The sequence below is a fragment of the Taudactylus pleione genome, unplaced genomic scaffold (genome assembly GCF_031769625.1).
Source record: "Taudactylus pleione unplaced genomic scaffold, aTauple2 ptg000862l, whole genome shotgun sequence".
Taxonomy (NCBI): Eukaryota; Metazoa; Chordata; class Amphibia; order Anura; family Myobatrachidae; genus Taudactylus; species Taudactylus pleione.
Window position 1 is genome coordinate 1,823,949 of NW_028285264.1, and position 20,388 is coordinate 1,844,336.

A 20,388-nucleotide genomic window follows, 5' to 3' on the forward strand; every position below is an offset into this window, starting at 1 on the left:
GGATAAAAGCAGTGGGACCATGTACATTAGTGATGGGACTGGGGGTGGTAGGGGCATGTGCCCTCTGTGATGGAGAGGGGATACAAGCAGTGGGACCATGTACATTAGTGACGGGGACTGGGGGTGGTAGGGGTATGTGCCTTCTGTGATTGAGAGGGGTTACAAGCAGAGGGACCATGTACATTAGTGACGGGGACTGGGGGTGGTAGGGGCATGTGCCCTCTGTGATGGAGAGGGGTTACAAGCAGTGGGACCATGTACATTAGTGATGGGACTGGGGGTGGTAGGGGCATGTGCCCTCTGTGATGGAGAGGGGGTACAAGCAGTAGGACCATGTACATTAGTGATGGGACTGGGGGTGGTAGGGGCATGTGCCCTCTGTGATGGAGAGGGGGTACAAGCAGTGGGAACATGTACATTAGTGATGGGGACTGGGGGGTGGTAGGGGCATGTGGCCTCTGTGATGGAGAGGGGATACAAGCAGTGGGACCATGTACATTTGGGTTGGGGACAGGAGTGGTAGGGGCATGTGCCCTCTGTGATGGAGAGGGGGTACAAGCAGTGGGACCATGTACATTAGTGATGGGACTGGGGGTGGTAGGGGCATGTGCCCTCTGTGATGGAGAGGGGGTACAAACAGTAGGACCATGTACATTAGTGATGGGACTGGGGGTGGTAGGGGCATGTGCCTTCTGTGATGGAGAGGGGTTCCAAGCAGTGGGACCATGTACATTAGTGATGGGGACTGGGGGGTGGTAGGGGCATGTGGCCTCTGTGATGGAGAGGGGATACAAGCAGTGGGACCATGTACATTAGGGTTGGGGACAGGAGTGGTAGGGGCATGTGCCCTCTGTGATGGAGAGGGGGTACAAGCAGTGGGACCATGTACATTAGTGATGGGACTGGGGGTGGTAGGGGCATGTGCCCTCTGTGATGGAGAGGGGGTACAAACAGTAGGACCATGTACATTAGTGAAGGGACTGGGGGTGGTAGGGGCATGTGCCCTCTGTGATGGAGAGGGGGTACAAGCAGTGGGACCATGTACATTAGTGATGGGGACTGGTGGGTGGTAGGGGCATGTGGCCTCTGTGATGGAGAGGGGATACAAGCAGTGGGACCATGTACATTAGGGTTGGGGACAGTAGTGGTAGGGGCATGTGCCCTCTGTGATGGAGAGGGAGTACAAGCAGTGGGACCATGTACATTAGTGATGGGACTGGGGGTGGTAGGGGCATGTGCCCTCTGTGATGGAGAGGGGGTACAAGCAGTGGGACCATGTACATTAGTGATGGGGACTGGGGGGTGGTAGGGGCATGTGGTCTCTGTGATGGAGACCTCACAGCTGGAGATGATATAATGAGAGGACCTTACTGAGTGCTGCCATCAGCCCATCTTCCTGTCCACACGTTCCCCTGGTAATGGCTTCCTTCAGGAGATAATCCAATCCAGAACTCCTGTTCTGTGATAGTCACCAGTTTCTGTGAACACACCACATATAGATAACATATAAAGGTTAGAATTAGTGCTCTGTGCATTTATATCTATATCATAGAGAGGAAACTGTAATATGGCTTCTTGTCTGAAGCTATAAAGAGATCGCAGCATCGGGCTGTCAGCTAGATAATAATGAGTGCTCCCTGGTGCTCCTCACCCTATCCAGCAGCATTGAGTATAATGATATATGTATACACGGCCTGATTCAGCAAGGAACGCATGGATGCAGACGCAATGGGTCAATGGTTTTCCTCTGCGCATGCATCGCAGTGCGGGTGCGAGAACCGGCCAGTGGGATGGAGTATGTGTGCACAGGGAGTCCGCAGCCCCAGGAACATTTGATTGATAGGAAGTGCAGTTTGTGATCTGCTATACACCAGCCACCAGTGATAGAAAATCACTAACCACTACTGACTGAAGGCAAAGTCTAATATACAGATGTTACTTCAGAGAGCATTTACACAACGCAGTGGAACCAATGGTGACTAAGAACAAGTCTCAGTGGTAAAACCAGACTGATGTGCAAGATGCTATAGGAGACTTGTTTATCGGATATAGTAACTTGATATAACGACTGGGACCATACAGATACAGAGCACCTGGGAGCTCAGCACTGAGCTGTAACTGCAGCAGGAGCAACATTGTACTGGAAACGGAGGCCAGTCAGGAAATGGAATTTATAGGGGAGGATCCCCAGGGATTGGAAGCTGTGATCAGCTGGTCTGGGAGCAGCGCTCTGAGAGGAGGAAGAGTCCAACATGGCTGCGTCCATACTGTTATTTAGGAGGGAACTCTGGTGTGCAGCCTGTGTGTCGTCATGCTGGGAAGACACGCTGTGAGCAAGGGGCTGCGGAGAGCCATCTCCATGCTCAGTAACAGGACAGTGAGCAGATGAAGCAAGAGCAGCACAGAGAGACCTCAGCACCAGTCGGGAGTGATATGCAGAGTGAGCGGACCTTTGTGCTATCCTGGACAGTCACCGGAGTGGTAAGAAAGTGCTTTTAATAGTCCAGAGTGTGACATGAAGCTGCTGGGCTATTCACCAACCAGTCCCATTCCAGCCACATATCACCCATCCCATTCTCTGCTACCTCCACTGGCTGTCCGTAAGATGGAGAATCTATTTCAGGATTGGCTAACTGACTTTTATAGCCCTACATAACCAGAGTCCAAGAGTGAGGAGTAGATGAATGTATGAGTAAGGAGAAGCACATGAGGGAAGAGGGCCCTGCTCATGAGAGCTTACATTCTAATAACTGTCCCACTTGATTACTGTGATCTGTAGATGAATGACTATTAGCAGTACCTAGAGCCTCCCTGAACTCATCTGGGGGTTGAGCTTTTAGCTTTACAGCTCCGACTCTATGGAATTCACTTCCCCGCTCAGTTAGAGAGGCCTCCACTCTAGAATCCTTCAAAAACAGACTGAGGTTACTCACGCATTTCACTAATGTCTGTCTTATTGTGTATTTTGTGTTTTAAATGCAAATGTAAAGCTCTTGGAGTCCTATTGGGAGAAAAGTGCAATATAAAAAACATTATTATTATTATTTGCATACTTTAGGACAGACAGATCTATCATGGCAAAATAAGCCTTGTTGGTGGGAATCAGCTACCTGAGAGGGGACATCTGCTGTACACAAGCCATGAGATATAGGACATATGATATATACTAGCCACCTGTAATTGGTGATCTGCTGTACACAAGCCATGACATATAGGACATATGATACATACTAGCCACCTGTAATTGGAGATCTGTTGTACACAAGCCATGAGATACAGGACATATGATACATATTAGCCACCTGAGGGGGGATATCTGCTGTACACAAGCCATGATATATAGGAGAAATGATACATACTAGCCACCTGTAATTGGATATCTGCTGTACACAAGCCGTGAGATACAGGACATATGATACATACTAGCCACCTGAGGGGGGATATCTGCTGTACACAAGCCATGATATATAGGAGATATGATACATACTAGCCACCTGTAATTGGAGATCTGCTGTACACAAGCCATGATATATAGGACATATGATATATACTAGCCACCTGTAGTTGGAGATCTGCTGTACACAAGCCATGAGATATAGGACATACAGTCAGGTGCATAAATATTGGGACATTGACAGAATTTTCATATTTTGGCCTCTATTCACCACCACAATGGCTTTGAAATGAACCAAACAAGATGTGCTTTAACTGCAGACTTTCAGATTTAATTTGATGGTAATTACATCCAAATCAGGTGAACGGTGTAGGAATTACAATGGCCTCCCACTTTTTAAGGGGCCAAAAGTAATGGGACAAACTAAACAATCCTAAATCTAACTTACACTTTTTAATACTTTGTTGCAAATCCTTTTCAGGCAATTACAGCCTGAAGTCTGGAACGCATAGACATCACCAGACGATGGGTTTCATCCCTGGTGATGCTCTGCCAGGCCTCTATTGCAAATGTCTTCAGTTCCTGCTTGTTCTTGGGGCATTTTCCCTTCAGTTTTGTCTTTATCAAGTGAAATGCATGCTCAATCGGATTCAGGTCAGGGGATTGACTTGGCCATTGCATAACATTCCACTTTTTAGCCTTAAAAAACTCTGTGGTTGCTTTTGCAGTATGCTTCGGGTCATTGTCCATCTACACTGTGAAGCGCCGTCCAATGAGTTCTGAAGCATTTGACTGAATATGAGCATATAATATTGCCCGAAATACTTCAGAATTCATTCTGCTGCTTTTGTCAGCAGTCACATCATCAATAAATACAAGGGAACCAGTTCCATTGGCAGCCATACATGCCCACGCCATGACACTACCAACACCATGCTTCACTGATGAGGTTGTATGTTTGGGATCATGAGCAGTTCCTTTCCTTCTTCATACTCTTCTCTTCCCATCACTCTGGTACAAGTTGATCTTTGTCTCATCTGTCCGTAGGATGTTGTTCCAGAACTGTAATGGCTTTTTTAGATGTTGTTTGGCAATTCTAATCTGGTATTCCTGTTTTTGAGGCTCACCAATGGTTTACATCTTGTGGTGAACCCTCTATATTCACTCTTGTGAAGTCTTCTCTTGATTGTTGACTTTGACACATATACACCTACCTCCTGGAGAGTGTTCTTGATTTGGCCAACTGTTGTGAAGGGGTTTTTCTTCACCAGGGAAATAATTCTTCTGTCATCCACCACAATTGTTTTCCGTGGCCTTCCGGGTCTTTTGGTGTTGCTGAGCTCTCCGGTGCGTTCTTTCTTTTTAAGAATATTCCAAACAGTTGATTTGGCCACACCTAATGTTTTTGCCCTCTCTCTGATGAGTTTGTTTTGATTTTTCAGCCTAATGAAGGCTTGCTTCACTGATAGTGACAGCTCTTTGGATCTCATATTGAGAGTCGACAGCAACTGATTCCAAATGCAAATGTCACACCTAGAATCAACTCCAGACCTTTTACCTGCTTAATTGATAATGAAATAATGAGGGAATAGCCCACACCTGTCCATGAAATAGCTTTTGAGTTGATAGTCCCATTACTTTTGGCCCCTTTTAAGTGGGAGGCACATATAGAAACCGTTGTAATTCCTACACCGTTTACCCGATTTGGATGTAATTACCCTCAAATTAAATCTGAAAGTCTGCAGTTAAATCACATCTTGTTTGTTTCATTTCAAAGCCATTGTGGTGGTGAACAGAGGCCAAAATATGAAAATTCTGTCAATGTCTCAATATTTATGCACCTGACTGTATAATACACATTAGCCACCTGTAATTGGCGATATGCTGTACACAGGCCATGAGATATAGGACATATGATATATACTAGCCACCTGTAATTGGTGATCTGCTGTACACAAGCCATGAGATATAGGTCATATGATATATACTTGCCATCTGTATTTGGAGATATGCCGTTCACAGGCCATGAGATATAGGGCATATGATATATACTAGCTACCTGTAAATGGAGATCATCTGTACATAAGCCATGAGATATAGGACATATGATACATACTAGCCACCTGTAATTGGTGATCTGCTGTACACAATCAATGAGATATAGGGCATATGATATATACTAGCCACCTGTAATTGATGATCTGCTGTACACAAGCCATGAGATATAGGACATATGATACATACTAGCCACCTGTAATTGGTGATCTGCTGTACACAAGCCATGAGATATAGGGTATATGATATATACTAGCCACCTGTAATTAGTGATCTGCTGTACACAAGCCATGAGATATAGGACATATGATACATACTAGCCATCTGTATTTGGAGATATGCTGTATACAGGCCATGAGATATAGGACATATGATATATACTAGTCACATATTAATGGAGATCTGCTGTACACAAGCCATGAGATATAGGACATATGATACATACTAGCCATCTGTATTTGGAGATATGCTGTACACAGGCCATGAGATATAGGACGCATGATACATACTAGCCATCTGTATTTGGAGATATGCTGTACACAAGCCATGAGATATAGGACATATGATACATACTAGCCACCTGTAATTGGAGATTTGTTGATTGGTGGGAATTATTATTAGCTCAGTTTTTGAATGATTGATTTTGAGGTGGAGATCGGACATGTGGAATGAAACCGTAAAGAAATTAACAGTAGAATGAAATTTTGTGGGTCAACACAGATAGTGAGAGGCCTGGAGATTATAGCCTATTTTGGGTATCATCCACATAGAGATAACACAGAAATTTAAAGGGGCTTATTAGTTTAAAAAAAAAAGCCAAGGTTGTCTCATTTCACTGGACCAGAAGTTTGCAACTTGGAATACGTCAACTGATCAAAAACAGTTTGTAAAATATAAGTAATTAGTTTGGGGGTTGTGTTTCAGTGCTTCTTAGGTCTTACATCTTTCAATGTTCCTAAGGAGAAGGAAGAGAAAAGGAAAGAGAATGTTCCCCTTGGTTGTCCAGGGAAACGTCAGAGAAAAAGTAAAACATGAGTGCACACGGTAATGTGTCATTAGTGTTTGGGTGAGTCTTGTTATTACTCATCCTTTGGATGTTAGAAAATCACTTGGGACAGTATTGCCCCATGTCCACTGGTGATTGCTAACATGTTTAGTAGAGAGAAAGAGAGACAGAGAATAGGTGAATAAAGGGATCTTACTAGATATTAAGGGCCTGATTCTGAGCTGGACAAAGTGGAGCGATGTTTTTCATCTGCGCATGTGTCACGATTTTGTTCATACAGAGTCGCAGATCATAGTTAGATTCACAGTAGCAGAGATGTAAGGGGCGTTCCTGGACCCGGACTGGGTGGTAACGGGGGGATGGTTGCTGATATGACTGTCACGATCCTGGGCTGACTTACAGATTCAACAATCTGGATCAGCTGGTCGTGACACCAGCGCACCTCGGTCACTTACCAAAAAACATAATTCTTCTGCCACCATGCAGACTTTTCTCTGGAGGTCTGCGATCTCCCAACAGATTATTAATAAAATCACCTTCAATTACACACAGATCTTAAACTTAATATGTCTAAGACAGAACTGATCGTCTTCGCACCCTCCCACATCACCTCACTTCCCACTATTTCTTTATCAGTTGATGGTATTACTATCTCATCTAGTCCCAAGGTGCGCTGTCTTGGAGTTATCCTGGACTCGTCCCTCTCCTTCAAACCACATATCCAGAATCTCTCACAGTCCTGTTGTTTCCATCTCCAAAATAGCTCCAAGATCAGACCCTATCTCACCCAGGATGCTACTAAAACCCTCATACACTCACTGGTCATCTCCAGAATGGACTATTGTAACCTCCTCCTATCTGGCCTCCCCAACTCCCATCTCTCTCCTCTCCTGTCTGTGCTCAGTGCTACTGCTCGGCTCATCTTCCTCTCCAAATCCTCTACATCTGCCTCCCCTCTCCTACAAGCCCTCCACTGGCTCCCCTTCCCTTTTAGAACCCAATTTAAGGTTCTCACGCTCACTTACAAAGCCCTCACCCAATCTTCTCCCATATACATCTCTGATCTCATCTCCCTTCACGCTCCTCTCCGCCCCCTTCGCTCAACTAATGCACAACGCCATTCATGCCAGCTGATTACTTCCTCCCACTCCCGCCTCCAAGACATTGCCGTGCTGCTCCCCACCTTTGGAACTCTCTCCCACTCCCCATCAGTCTCTGCACCTGTTTGCAATCCTTCAAACGGGCTCTCAAGACCCACTACTTCATCAAAGCCATCCAGCAGTCATCCTAACTTGCTGTTACATACTCCTTCCTCCCCATCTACCCCATCTGTGTCACCCCTGTCTGTCTTCCTCTCACTTTTAGAATGTAAGCTTTTATGAGCAGGGCCCTCTACCCTCTTGTGCTTCTCCTTACTCTACCTTCATCTACTTCTTACTCTCTACCAGGGCACCTAACACTTGGTTGCTTGTGTTCTGTTGCTTATCTGGGTGTTATGGTCACCAATGTAGCAATCTATATTTTCCATGTCCTTGTCCTGTATTGTACTGTAAGTCACTGGTCACCTATTTGTTTATGTACTTTGTACAGTGCTGTAAATAAATGATGATAATAATAATAATAATAATAATAATAATAATAATAATAATAATAATAATAATATTAATGGGCCTCACAGGCTTACAAGTTCAATAAGAATCACAGAGAATATACTAGTTTAAATGTGTTTTAATCCAAAAAATATTTCCAAGGCTTAGTTACAAAAATATTAATAACATGACACAAATTATATATGCAAATAGTTGCTAAAAATAAAAGAGAAATTATTCAGAATCCTTAAAACAACTTACAACAAAGTTCTTAACACTGCTGATGGGGTGGGGGGTTTTCACCCACAAGAAGAACCTGGCGCATTCACAGCACTTCTGTCTGAACCCCACTGAATGAACAAGCTGTTTAGAGAGAGCGCACTCTTATGCTCCTGAAAGAACCCTCCAAGCCTCCACCTTTCGGTTACCTCTCCCAGTGCCAGCTGTTAATAAAATCTGTGACTTACACACATTTTTCATTTAAAATAACACAAGACAATATTTCACATTTTACTCAGCTGGTCAAAGGGCCCCATAAATGTCGGTTAACGAGATAAGATACAGTTATATTATAAACATTCCAGAAATCACAAGAATTGACATAGATCGTTATCACCCTCTCTTCCTGGTGTGGCTGGCTTCAAAGGATTTACATATTGTAAACCGCAGAGTATCCATCAGCCCCTCTGGACCACACACAAGGCAATTAAAATGCAGCTGCTACACAAAGTTCAAGAAATATAATTTCTGTGCCTATTTGCAACAAAGATTAATGGAGACGATGCATCTAGAGGGAGTATTGATTAAACCACGCCGTATTACAAATCTGTATATGGTGACAGCAGTATTTTCAGTACTACCTGCACATATGTACACAACACACAGGCAGTACTGAGTACTACATCACCATCTATACATATCACACAGACAGTACTAAGTACTACCCCCACATATATACACATCACACAGGCAGTACTGAGTACTACATCGCCATCTATACATATCACACAGACTGTACTGAGTACTACCCCCACATCTATACATATCACACAGACAGTACTGAGTACTACCTCCACATCTATACACATCACACAGGCAGTACTGAGTACTACCTCCACATCTATATACATCACACAGGCAGTACTGAGTACTATCTCCACATCTATACATATCACACAGGCAGTACTGAGTACTACCTCCACATCTATACATATCACACATTCAGTACTGAGGACTACCTCCACATCTATACACATCACACAGGCAGTACTGGGAACTACCTCCAGATCTATACGCATCACACAGACAGTACTGAGAACTACCTCCACATCTATTCATATCACACAGGCAGTACTAAGTACTACCTCCACATCTATACACATCACACAGGCAGTACTGAGCACTGCCTCCACATCTATACATATCACACAGGCAGTACTGAGAACTACCTCCACATCTATTCATATCACACAGGCAGTACTAAGTACTACCTCCACATCTATACACATCACACAGGCAGTACTGAGCACTGCCTCCACATCTATACATATCACACAGGCAGTACTGTGTACTACCTCCACATCTATATACATCACACAGGCAGTACTAAGTACTACCTCCACATCAATACACATCACACAGGCAGTACTAAGTACTACCTCCACATCAATACACATCACAAAGACAGTACTGAGTACTACATCCACATCTATACACATCAAACAGGCAGTACTGAGTACTTGCTCCACATCTATTTATATCACACAGTCAGTACTGAGTACTACCTCCACATCTATACAAATCACACAGGCAGTACTGAGTACTACATCCACATCTATACACATCACACAGACAGTACTGAGTACTACCTCCATATCTATACACATCACACAGACAGTACTGAGTACTACCTCCACATCTATACACATCACTTAGGCAGTACTGTGTACTACCTCTACATCTATATACATCACACAGGCAGTACTGAGTACTACATCGCTATCTATAAATATCACACAGGCAGTACTGAGTACTAGCTCCACATCTATTTATATCACACAGGCAGTACTGAGTACTACCTCCACATCTATACACATCACAAAGACAGTACTGAGTACTACCTCCACATCTATACACATCACACAGGCAGTACTAAGTACTACCTCCACATCAATACACATCACAAAGACAGTACTGAGTACTACATCCACATCTATACACATCAAACAGGCAGTACTGAGTACTTGCTCCACATCTATTTATATCACACAGTCAGTACTGAGTACTACCTCCACATCTATACAAATCACACAGGCAGTACTGAGTACTACATCCACATCTATACACATCACACAGACAGTACTGAGTACTACCTCCATATCTATACACATCACACAGACAGTACTGAGTACTACCTCCACATCTATACACATCACTTAGGCAGTACTGTGTACTACCTCTACATCTATATACATCACACAGGCAGTACTGAGTACTACATCGCTATCTATAAATATCACACAGGCAGTACTGAGTACTAGCTCCACATCTATTTATATCACACAGGCAGTACTGAGTACTACCTCCACATCTATACACATCACAAAGACAGTACTGAGTACTACCTCAACATCTATACACTTCAAACAGGCAATACTGAGTACTAGCTCCACTTCTATTTATATCACACAGGCAGTACTGAGAACTACCTCCACATCTTTACACATCACACAGGCAGTACTGAGTACTATGGCCCTCATTCAGAGCCGTACGCTCTGAGCAGAGCGCATGCTCTGAATGAGGGCCGGGCTCCATTTTCATGGAGCGTCCTCCTAGACGCTCGTATAGCAGTGGGTCACCACCCACAGGCTATACGAGCGTGCTTTGTAATGGCCGCGATGGTCGAGACCATCGCGACCATCGAAATTGCGAGCCGGAGACTGCGGTTGAGGTTTTCAACCGCAAGCTCCGGAGTGATTTTGGCTCTATCAGAGCCAAAATCACTCCCACTGACATCACTAGTGATGTCAGTGGGCCGGCTTCTGACGGGAGGCGTTCCCGTGGGAACGCCCCGTCAGGGAGGCACGCCCCCGGCACGCCCACCAAAGGGGGCGTGCTGTCAATAAACATTGACAGCACGCCCCCTTTGATCGGACACAACGAGCGAAGGACTTTCCTTCGCTCGTCGCGTCTGGCGCTTGCGCACGACGGAGCTCCCTCCGTCGTTCGCATGCTCAGTGCATAACATCGACCCACTTGCGAGCGGACAGCCGCTCGCGAGTGGGTCTGAATCAGGCCCTATATCCACATCTATACATATCACAAAGGCAGTACTGAGTACTACCTCCACATCTATAAACATCACACAGGCAGTACTGAGTACTACCTCCACATCTGTACATATCACACAGGCAGTACTGAGTACTACCTCCACATCTGTACACATCACATAAGCAGTACTAAGTACTACCTCCACATCTATACACATCACACAGACAGTACTAAGTACTACCTCCACATCAATACACATTACACATTCAGTACTAAGTACTACCTCCACATCAATACACATCACAAAGACAGTACTGAGTACTATATCCACATCTATACACATCGAGCAGGCAGTACTGAGTACTACCTCCACATCTATACACATCACACAGGCAGTAGTGAGTACTACCTCCACATCTATACATATCACACAGGCAGTACTGAGTACTACCTCCTCATCTATACACATCACACAGGCAGTACTGAGTACTACCTCCTCATCTATACACATCACAAAGGCAGTACTGAGTAATACCTCCACATCTATTTATATCACACAGGCAGTACTGAGTACTACCTCCACATCTATACACATCACACAGGCAGTACTGAGTACTACCTCCTCATCTATACACATCACAAAGGCAGTACTGAGTAATACCTCCACATCTATTTATATCACACAGGCAGTACTGAGTACTACTTTCACCCAAGCATTTCACTATTGTCCCTTTTCACCTATTCACCCAAGCATTTCACTAATGTCCCTTGTTTAAGCTTATTTTGTATTTTGTACTGTAAATGTAAAGCACTTTGAGTCCTTTAGGAGAAAAGCGCTATATAAATAAAATAATTATTATTATAATTATTATTATTATTATTATTATTATTATTATTATTATTATTATTACATCCACATCTATACACATCACACAGGCAGTAATAAGTACTACCTCCACATCTATACACATCACACAGGCAGTACTGAGTACTACATCGCTGTCTATACATATCACACAGGCAGTACTGAGTACTAGCTCCACATCTATTTATATCACACAGGCAGTACTGAGTACTACCTCCACATCTATACATATCACACAGGCAGTACTGAGTACTACCTCCACATCTATACACATCACAAAGACAGTCCTGAGTGCTACATCCACATCTATACACATCAAACAGGCAATACTGAGTACTAGCTCCACTTCTATTTATATCACACAGGCAGTACTGACTACTTCATCCACATGTATATACACATCACACAGGCAGTACTGAGTACTATCTCCACATCTATACATATCACACAGGCAGCACTGAGTACTACCTCCACATCTATACATATCACACAGGCAGTACTGAGTACTACCTCCACATCTATACATATCACACAGGCAGTACTGAGTACTGCCTCCACATCTATACACATCACAAAGGCAGTACTGAGTAATACCTCCAGATCTATACATATCATACAGGCAGTACTGAGTACTACCTCCACATCTATACACATCACACAGGTAGTACTCAGTACTATCTCCACATCTAAACACATCACACAGGCAGTACTGAGCACTGCCTCCACAACTATACATCTCTCACAGGCAGTACTGAGTACTAGCTCCACATCTATACACATCACACAGTCTGTACTGAGTACTACCTCAACATCCATACACATCACATAAGCAGTACTAATTACTACCTCCACATCTATACACATCACACAGGCAGTACTAAGTACTACCTCCACATCAATACACATTACACAGGCAGTACTAAGTACTACCTCCACATCAATACACATCACAAAGACAGTACTGAGTACTACATCCACATCTATACACATCAAACAGGCAGTACTGAGTACTAGCTCCACATCTATTTATATCACACAGTCAGTACTGATTACTACCTCCACATCTATACACATAACAAAGGCAGTACTGAGTACTACATCCACATCTATACATATCACACAGACAGTACTGAGAACTACCTCCACATCCATACACATCACATAAGCAGTACTAAGTACTACCTCCACATCTATACACATCACACAGGCAGTACTAAGTACTAGCTCAACATCAATACACATCACACAGGCAGTACTGAGTACTACATCCACATCTATACACATCACACAGACAGTACTGAGTACTACCTCCATATCTATACACATCACACAGACAGTACTGAGTACTACCTCCACATCTATACACATCACTTAGGCAGTACTGAGTACTACCTCCACATCTATATACATCACACAGGCAGTACTGAGTACTACATCGCTATCTATACATATCACACAGGAAGTACTGAGTACTAGCTCCAAATCTATTTATATCACACAGGCAGTACTGAGTACTACCTTCACATCTATACACATCACAAAGACAGTCCTGAGTACTACATTCACATCTATACACATCACACAGGCAGTACTGAGTACTATCTCCACATCTATACATATCACACAGGCAGTACTGAGTACTACCTCCACATCTATACATATCACACAGGCAGTACTGAGTACTACCTCCACATCTATACACATCACAAAGGCAGTACTGAGTAATACCTCCACATCTATACACATCACACAGGCAGTACTGAGCACTGCCTCCACATCTATACATATCACACAGGCAGTACTGAGTTCTACCTCCACATCTATACATATCACACAGGTAGTACTGAGTACTGCCTCCACATCTATACACATCACAAAGGCAGTACTGAGTACTACCTCCAGATCTATACATATCATACAGGCAGTACTGAGTACTACCTCCACATCTATACACATCACACAGGTAGTACTCAGTACTACCTCCACATCAAAACACATCACGCAGGCAGTACTGAGTACTACCGCCACATCAGTATACATCACACAGGCAGTACTGAGTACTAGCTCCACATATATACACTTCACACAGGCAGAACTGAGTACTACCTCCACATCTATACACATCACACAGGCAGTACTGAGTACTATATCCACATCTATACATTTCACACAGACAGTACTGAGAACTACCTCCACATCTATATATATATCACACAGGCAGTACTGAGTACTACATCCACATCTATACACATCACACAGGCAGAACTGAGTACTACCTCCACATCTATACACATCACACAGGCAGTACTGAGTACTACATCGCAATCTATACATATCACACAGGCAGTACTGAGTACTAGCTCCAAATCTATTTATATCACACAGGCAGTACTGAGTACTACCTCCACATCTATACACATCACAAAGACAGATGAGTACTACCTGCACATCAATACACATCACAAAGACAGTACTGAGTACTACATCCACATCGATACACATCGAACAGGCAGTACTGAGAACTAGCTCCACATCTATTTATATCACACAGGCAGTACTGAGTACTACCTCCACATCTATACAAATCACACAGGCAGTACTGTGTACTACCTCCACATCTGTACATATCACACAGGCAGTACTGAGTACTACCTCCACATCTGTACACATCACATAAGCAGTACTAAGTACTACCTCCACATCAATACACATTATACAGGCAGTAAGAAGTACTACCTCCACATCAATACAGATCACAAAGACAGTACTGAGTATTACATCCACATCTATACACATCGAACAGGCAGTACTGAGAAATAGCTCCACATCTATTTATATCACACAGGCAGTACTGAGTACTACCTCCACATCTATACAAATCACACAGGCAGTACTGAGTACTACCTCCACATCTATACACATCACACAGGCAGTACTGAGAACTACCTCCACATGTATATATATATATATCACACAGGCAGTACTGAGTACTACTTTCACCCAAGCATTTCACTAATGTCCCTTGTTTAAGCTTATTTTGTATTTTGTACTGTAAATGTAAAGTACTTTGAGTCCATTAGGAGAAAAGCACTATATAAATAAAATTATTATTATTATTATTATTATTATTGTTGTTATTATTATTATTATTATTATTATTATTATTATTATTATTATTATTATTATTATTATTATTATTACATCCACATCTATACACATCACACAGGCAGTACTAAGTAATACCTCCACATCTATATATATATATCACATAGGCAGTACTGAGTACTACCTCCACATCTATACACATCACACAGACAGTACTGAGTACTATATCCACATCTATACACATCAAACAGGCAATACTGAGTACTAGCTCCACTTCTATTTATATCACACAGGCAGTACTGAGTACTACCTCCACATCTATACACATCAAACAGGCAGTACTGAGTACTATCTCCACATCTATACATATCACACAGGCAGTACTGAGTACTACCTCCACATCGATACACATCGAACAGGCAGTACTGAGAACTAGCTCCACATCTATTTATATCACACAGGCAGTACTGAGTACTACCTCCACATCTATACACATCACAAAGACAGTACTGAGTACTACCTCCACATCTATACACATCACAAACGGAGTACTGAGTACTACCTCCACATCAATACATATCATACAGGCAGTACTGAGTACTACCTCCACATCTATACACATCTCACAGGTAGCACTCAGTACTACCTCATCATCTAAACACATCACGCAGGCAGTACTGAGTACTACCGCCACATCTGTATACATCACACAGGCAGTACTGAGTACTACCTCCACATCTATACACATTACACAGGCAGTACTGAGTACTACATCCACATCTATACACATCACACAGACAGTACTGAGTACTAGCTCCACATATATACACATCACACAGGCAGTACTGAGTACTACCTCCACATCTATACACATCACACAGGCAGTACTGAGTACTACATCCACATCTATACATATCACACAGACAGTACTGAGAACTACCTCCACATCTATATATATATCACACAGGCAGTACTGAGTACTACATCCACATCTATACACATCACACAGATAGTACTGAGTACTTACTCCATATCTATACACATCTCACAGACAGTACTGAGAACTATCTCCACATCTATACACATCACACAGGCAGTACTGAGTACTACATCCACATCTATACATATCACACAGACAGTACTGAGAACTACCTCCACATCTATATATATATCACACAGGCAGTACTGAGTACTACATCCACATCTATACACATCACACAGATAGTACTGAGTACTTACTCCATATCTATATATATCACACAGACAGTACTGAGAACTACCTCCACATCTATATATATATCACACAGGCAGTACTGAGTACTACATCCACATCTATACACATCACACAGATAGTACTGAGTACTTACTCCATATCTATACACATCACACAGATAGTACTGAGTACTTACTCCATATCTATACACATCACACAGGCAGTACTGACTACTACCTCCACATCTATACACATCACTTAGGCAGTACTGAGTACTACCTCCACATCTATATACATCACACAGGCAATACTGAGTACTAGCTCCACTTCTATTTATATCACACAGGCAGTACTGAGTACTACATCCACATCTATACAAATCACACAGGCAGTACTGAGTACTACATCCACATCTATACACATCACACAGACAGTACTGAGTACTACCTCCATATCTTTACACATCACACAGACAGTACTGAGTACTACTTCCACATCTATACACATCACAAAGACAGTACTGAGTACTATATCCACATCTATACACATCAAACAGGCAATACTGAGTACTAGCTCCACTTCTATACACATCACACAGGCAGTACTGAGTACTACATCCACATCTATACACATCACACAGACAGTACTGAGTACTACCTCCATATATTTACACATCACACAGACAGTACTGAGTACTACCTCAACATCTACACACGTCACTTAGGCAGTACTGAGTACTACCTCCACATCTATATACATCACACAGGCAGTACTGAGTACTACATCGCTATCTATACATATCACACAGGCAGTACTGAGTACTAGCTCCAATTCTATTTATATCACACAGGCAGTACTGAGTACTACCTCCACATCTATACCATCACAAAGACAGTACTGAGTACTACCTCCACATCTATACACATCAAACAGGCAATACTGAGTACTAGCTCCACTTCTATTTATATCACACAGGCAGTACTGAGAACTACCTCCACATCTTTACACATCACACATGCAGTACTGAGTACTATCTCCACATCTATACATATCACACAGGCAGTACTGAGTACTATCTCCACATCTATACATATCACACAGGCAGTACTGAGTACTACCTCCACATCTATACACATCACAAAGGCAGTACTGAGTACTACCTCCACATCTATACACATCACACAGGCAGTACTGAGCACTGCCTCCACATCTATACATCTCTCACAGGCAGTACTGAGTACTACCTCCACATCTATACACATCAAACAGGCAATACTGAGTACTAGCTCCACATCTATTTATATCACACAGGCAGTACTGAGAACTACCTCCACATCTTTACACATCACACAGGCAGTACTGAGTACTATCTCCACATCTATACATATCACACAGGCAGTACTGAGTACTATCTCCACATCTATACATATCACACAGGCAGTACTGAGTACTACCTCCACATCTATACACATCACAAAGGCAGTACTGAGTACTACCTCCACATCTATACACATCACACAGGCAGTACTGAGCACTGCCTCCACATCTATACATCTCTCACAGGCAGTACTGAGTACTAGCTCCACATCTATACACATCACACAGTCAGTACTGAGTACTACCTCAACATCCATACACATCACATAAGCAGTACTAAGTACTACCTCCACATCTATACACATCACACAGGCAGTACTAAGTACTACCTCCACATCAATACACATTACACAGGCAGTACTAAGTACTACCTCCACATCAATACACATCACAAAGACAGTACTGAGTACTACATCCACATCTATACACATCAAACAGGCAGTACTGAGTACTAGCTCCACATCTATGTTTATCACACAGTCAGTACTGAGTACTACCTCCACATCTATACACATAACAAAGGCAGTACTGTGTACTACATCCACATCTATACATATCACACAGACAGTACTGAGAACTACCTCCACATCCATACACATCACATAAGCAGTACTAAGTACTACCTCCACATCTATACACATCACACAGGCAGTACTAAGTACTACCTCCACATCAATACACATCACACAGGCAGTACTGAGTACTACATCCACATCTATACACATCACACAGACAATACTGAGTACTACCTCCACATCTATACACATCACTTAGGCAGTACTGAGTACTACCTCCACATATATATACATCACACAGGCAGTACTGAGTACTACATCGCTATCTATACATATCACACAGGAAGTACTGAGTACTAGCTCCAAATCTATTTATATCACACAGGCAGTACTGAGTACTACCTTCACATCTATACACATCACAAAGACAGTCCTGAGTACTACATCCACATCTATACACATCAAACAGGCAATACTGAGTACTAGCTCCACTTCTATTTATATCACACAGGCAGTACTGAGTACTACATCCACATCTATACACATCACACAGGCAGTACTGAGTACTATCTCCACATCTATACATATCACACAGGCAGTACTGAGTACTACCTCCACAACTATACATATCACACAGGCAGTACTGAGTACTACCTCCACATCTATACACATCACAAAGGCAGTACTGAGTAATACCTCCACATCTATACACATCACACAGGCAGTACTGAGCACTGCCTCCACATCTATACATATCACACAGGCAGTACTGAGTACTACCTCCACATCTATACATATCACACAGGCAGTACTGAGTACTGCCTCCACATCTATACACATCACAAAGGCAGTACTGAGTACTACCTCCAGATCTATACATATCATACAGGCAGTACTGAGTACTACCTCCACATCTATACACATCACATAGGTAGTACTCAGTACTATCTCTACATCTAAACACATCACACAGGCAGTACTGAGCACTGCCTCCACATCTATACATCTCTCACAGGCAGAACTGAGTACTAGCTCCACATCTATACACATCACACAGTCAGTACTGAGTACTACCTCAACATCCATACACATCACATAAGCAGTACTAATTACTACCTCCACATCTATACACATCACACAGGCAGTACTAAGTACTACCTCCACATCAATACACATTACACAGGCAGTACTAAGTACTACCTCCACATCAATACACATCACAAAGACAGTACTGAGTACTAGCTCCACATCTATTTATATCACACAGTCAGTACTGAGTACTACCTCCACATCTATACACATAACAAAGGCAGTACTGAGTACTACATCCACATCTATACATATCACACAGACAGTACTGAGAACTACCTCCACATCCATACACATCACATAAGCAGTACTAAGTACTAGCTCAACATCTATACACATCACACAGGCAGTACTGAGTACTACATCCACATCTATACACATCACACAGACAGTACTGAGTACTACCTCCATATCTATACACATCACACAGACAGTACTGAGTACTACCTCCACATCTATACATATCACACAGACAGTACTGAGTACTACCTCCACATCTATACACATCACTTAGGCAGTACTGAGTACTACCTCCACATCTATACACATCACAAAGACAGTCCTGAGTACTACATTCACATCTATACACATCACACAGGCAATACTGAGTACTAGCTCCACTTCTATTTATATCACACAGGCAGTACTGAGTACTACATCCACATCTATACACATCACACAGGCAGTACTGAGTACTATCTCCACATCTATACATATCACACAGGCAGTATTGAGTACTACCTCCACATCTATACATATCACACAGGCAGTACTGAGTACTACCTCCACATCTATACACATCACAAAGGCAGTACTGAGTAATACCTCCACATCTATACACATCACACAGGCAGTACTGAGTAATACCTCCACATCTATACATATCACACAGGCAGTACTGAGTACTACC

At 42.8% G+C, this 20,388-nt stretch overlaps 1 protein-coding gene across 1 annotated transcript in view; it reads right to left on the reverse strand.

Moving 5' to 3' along the window:
* The window catches only part of LOC148474245 (C-type lectin domain family 2 member B-like), an 892,902-nt gene that overhangs the window by 161,884 nt on the left and 710,630 nt on the right, over positions 1-20,388 (reverse strand). Inside the window, exon 5 of the mRNA XM_088458894.1 lies at positions 1,372-1,478. Coding sequence (XP_088315020.1) covers positions 1,372-1,478 — 107 coding nt within the window. The remainder of the gene's footprint in view (positions 1-1,371; positions 1,479-20,388) is intronic.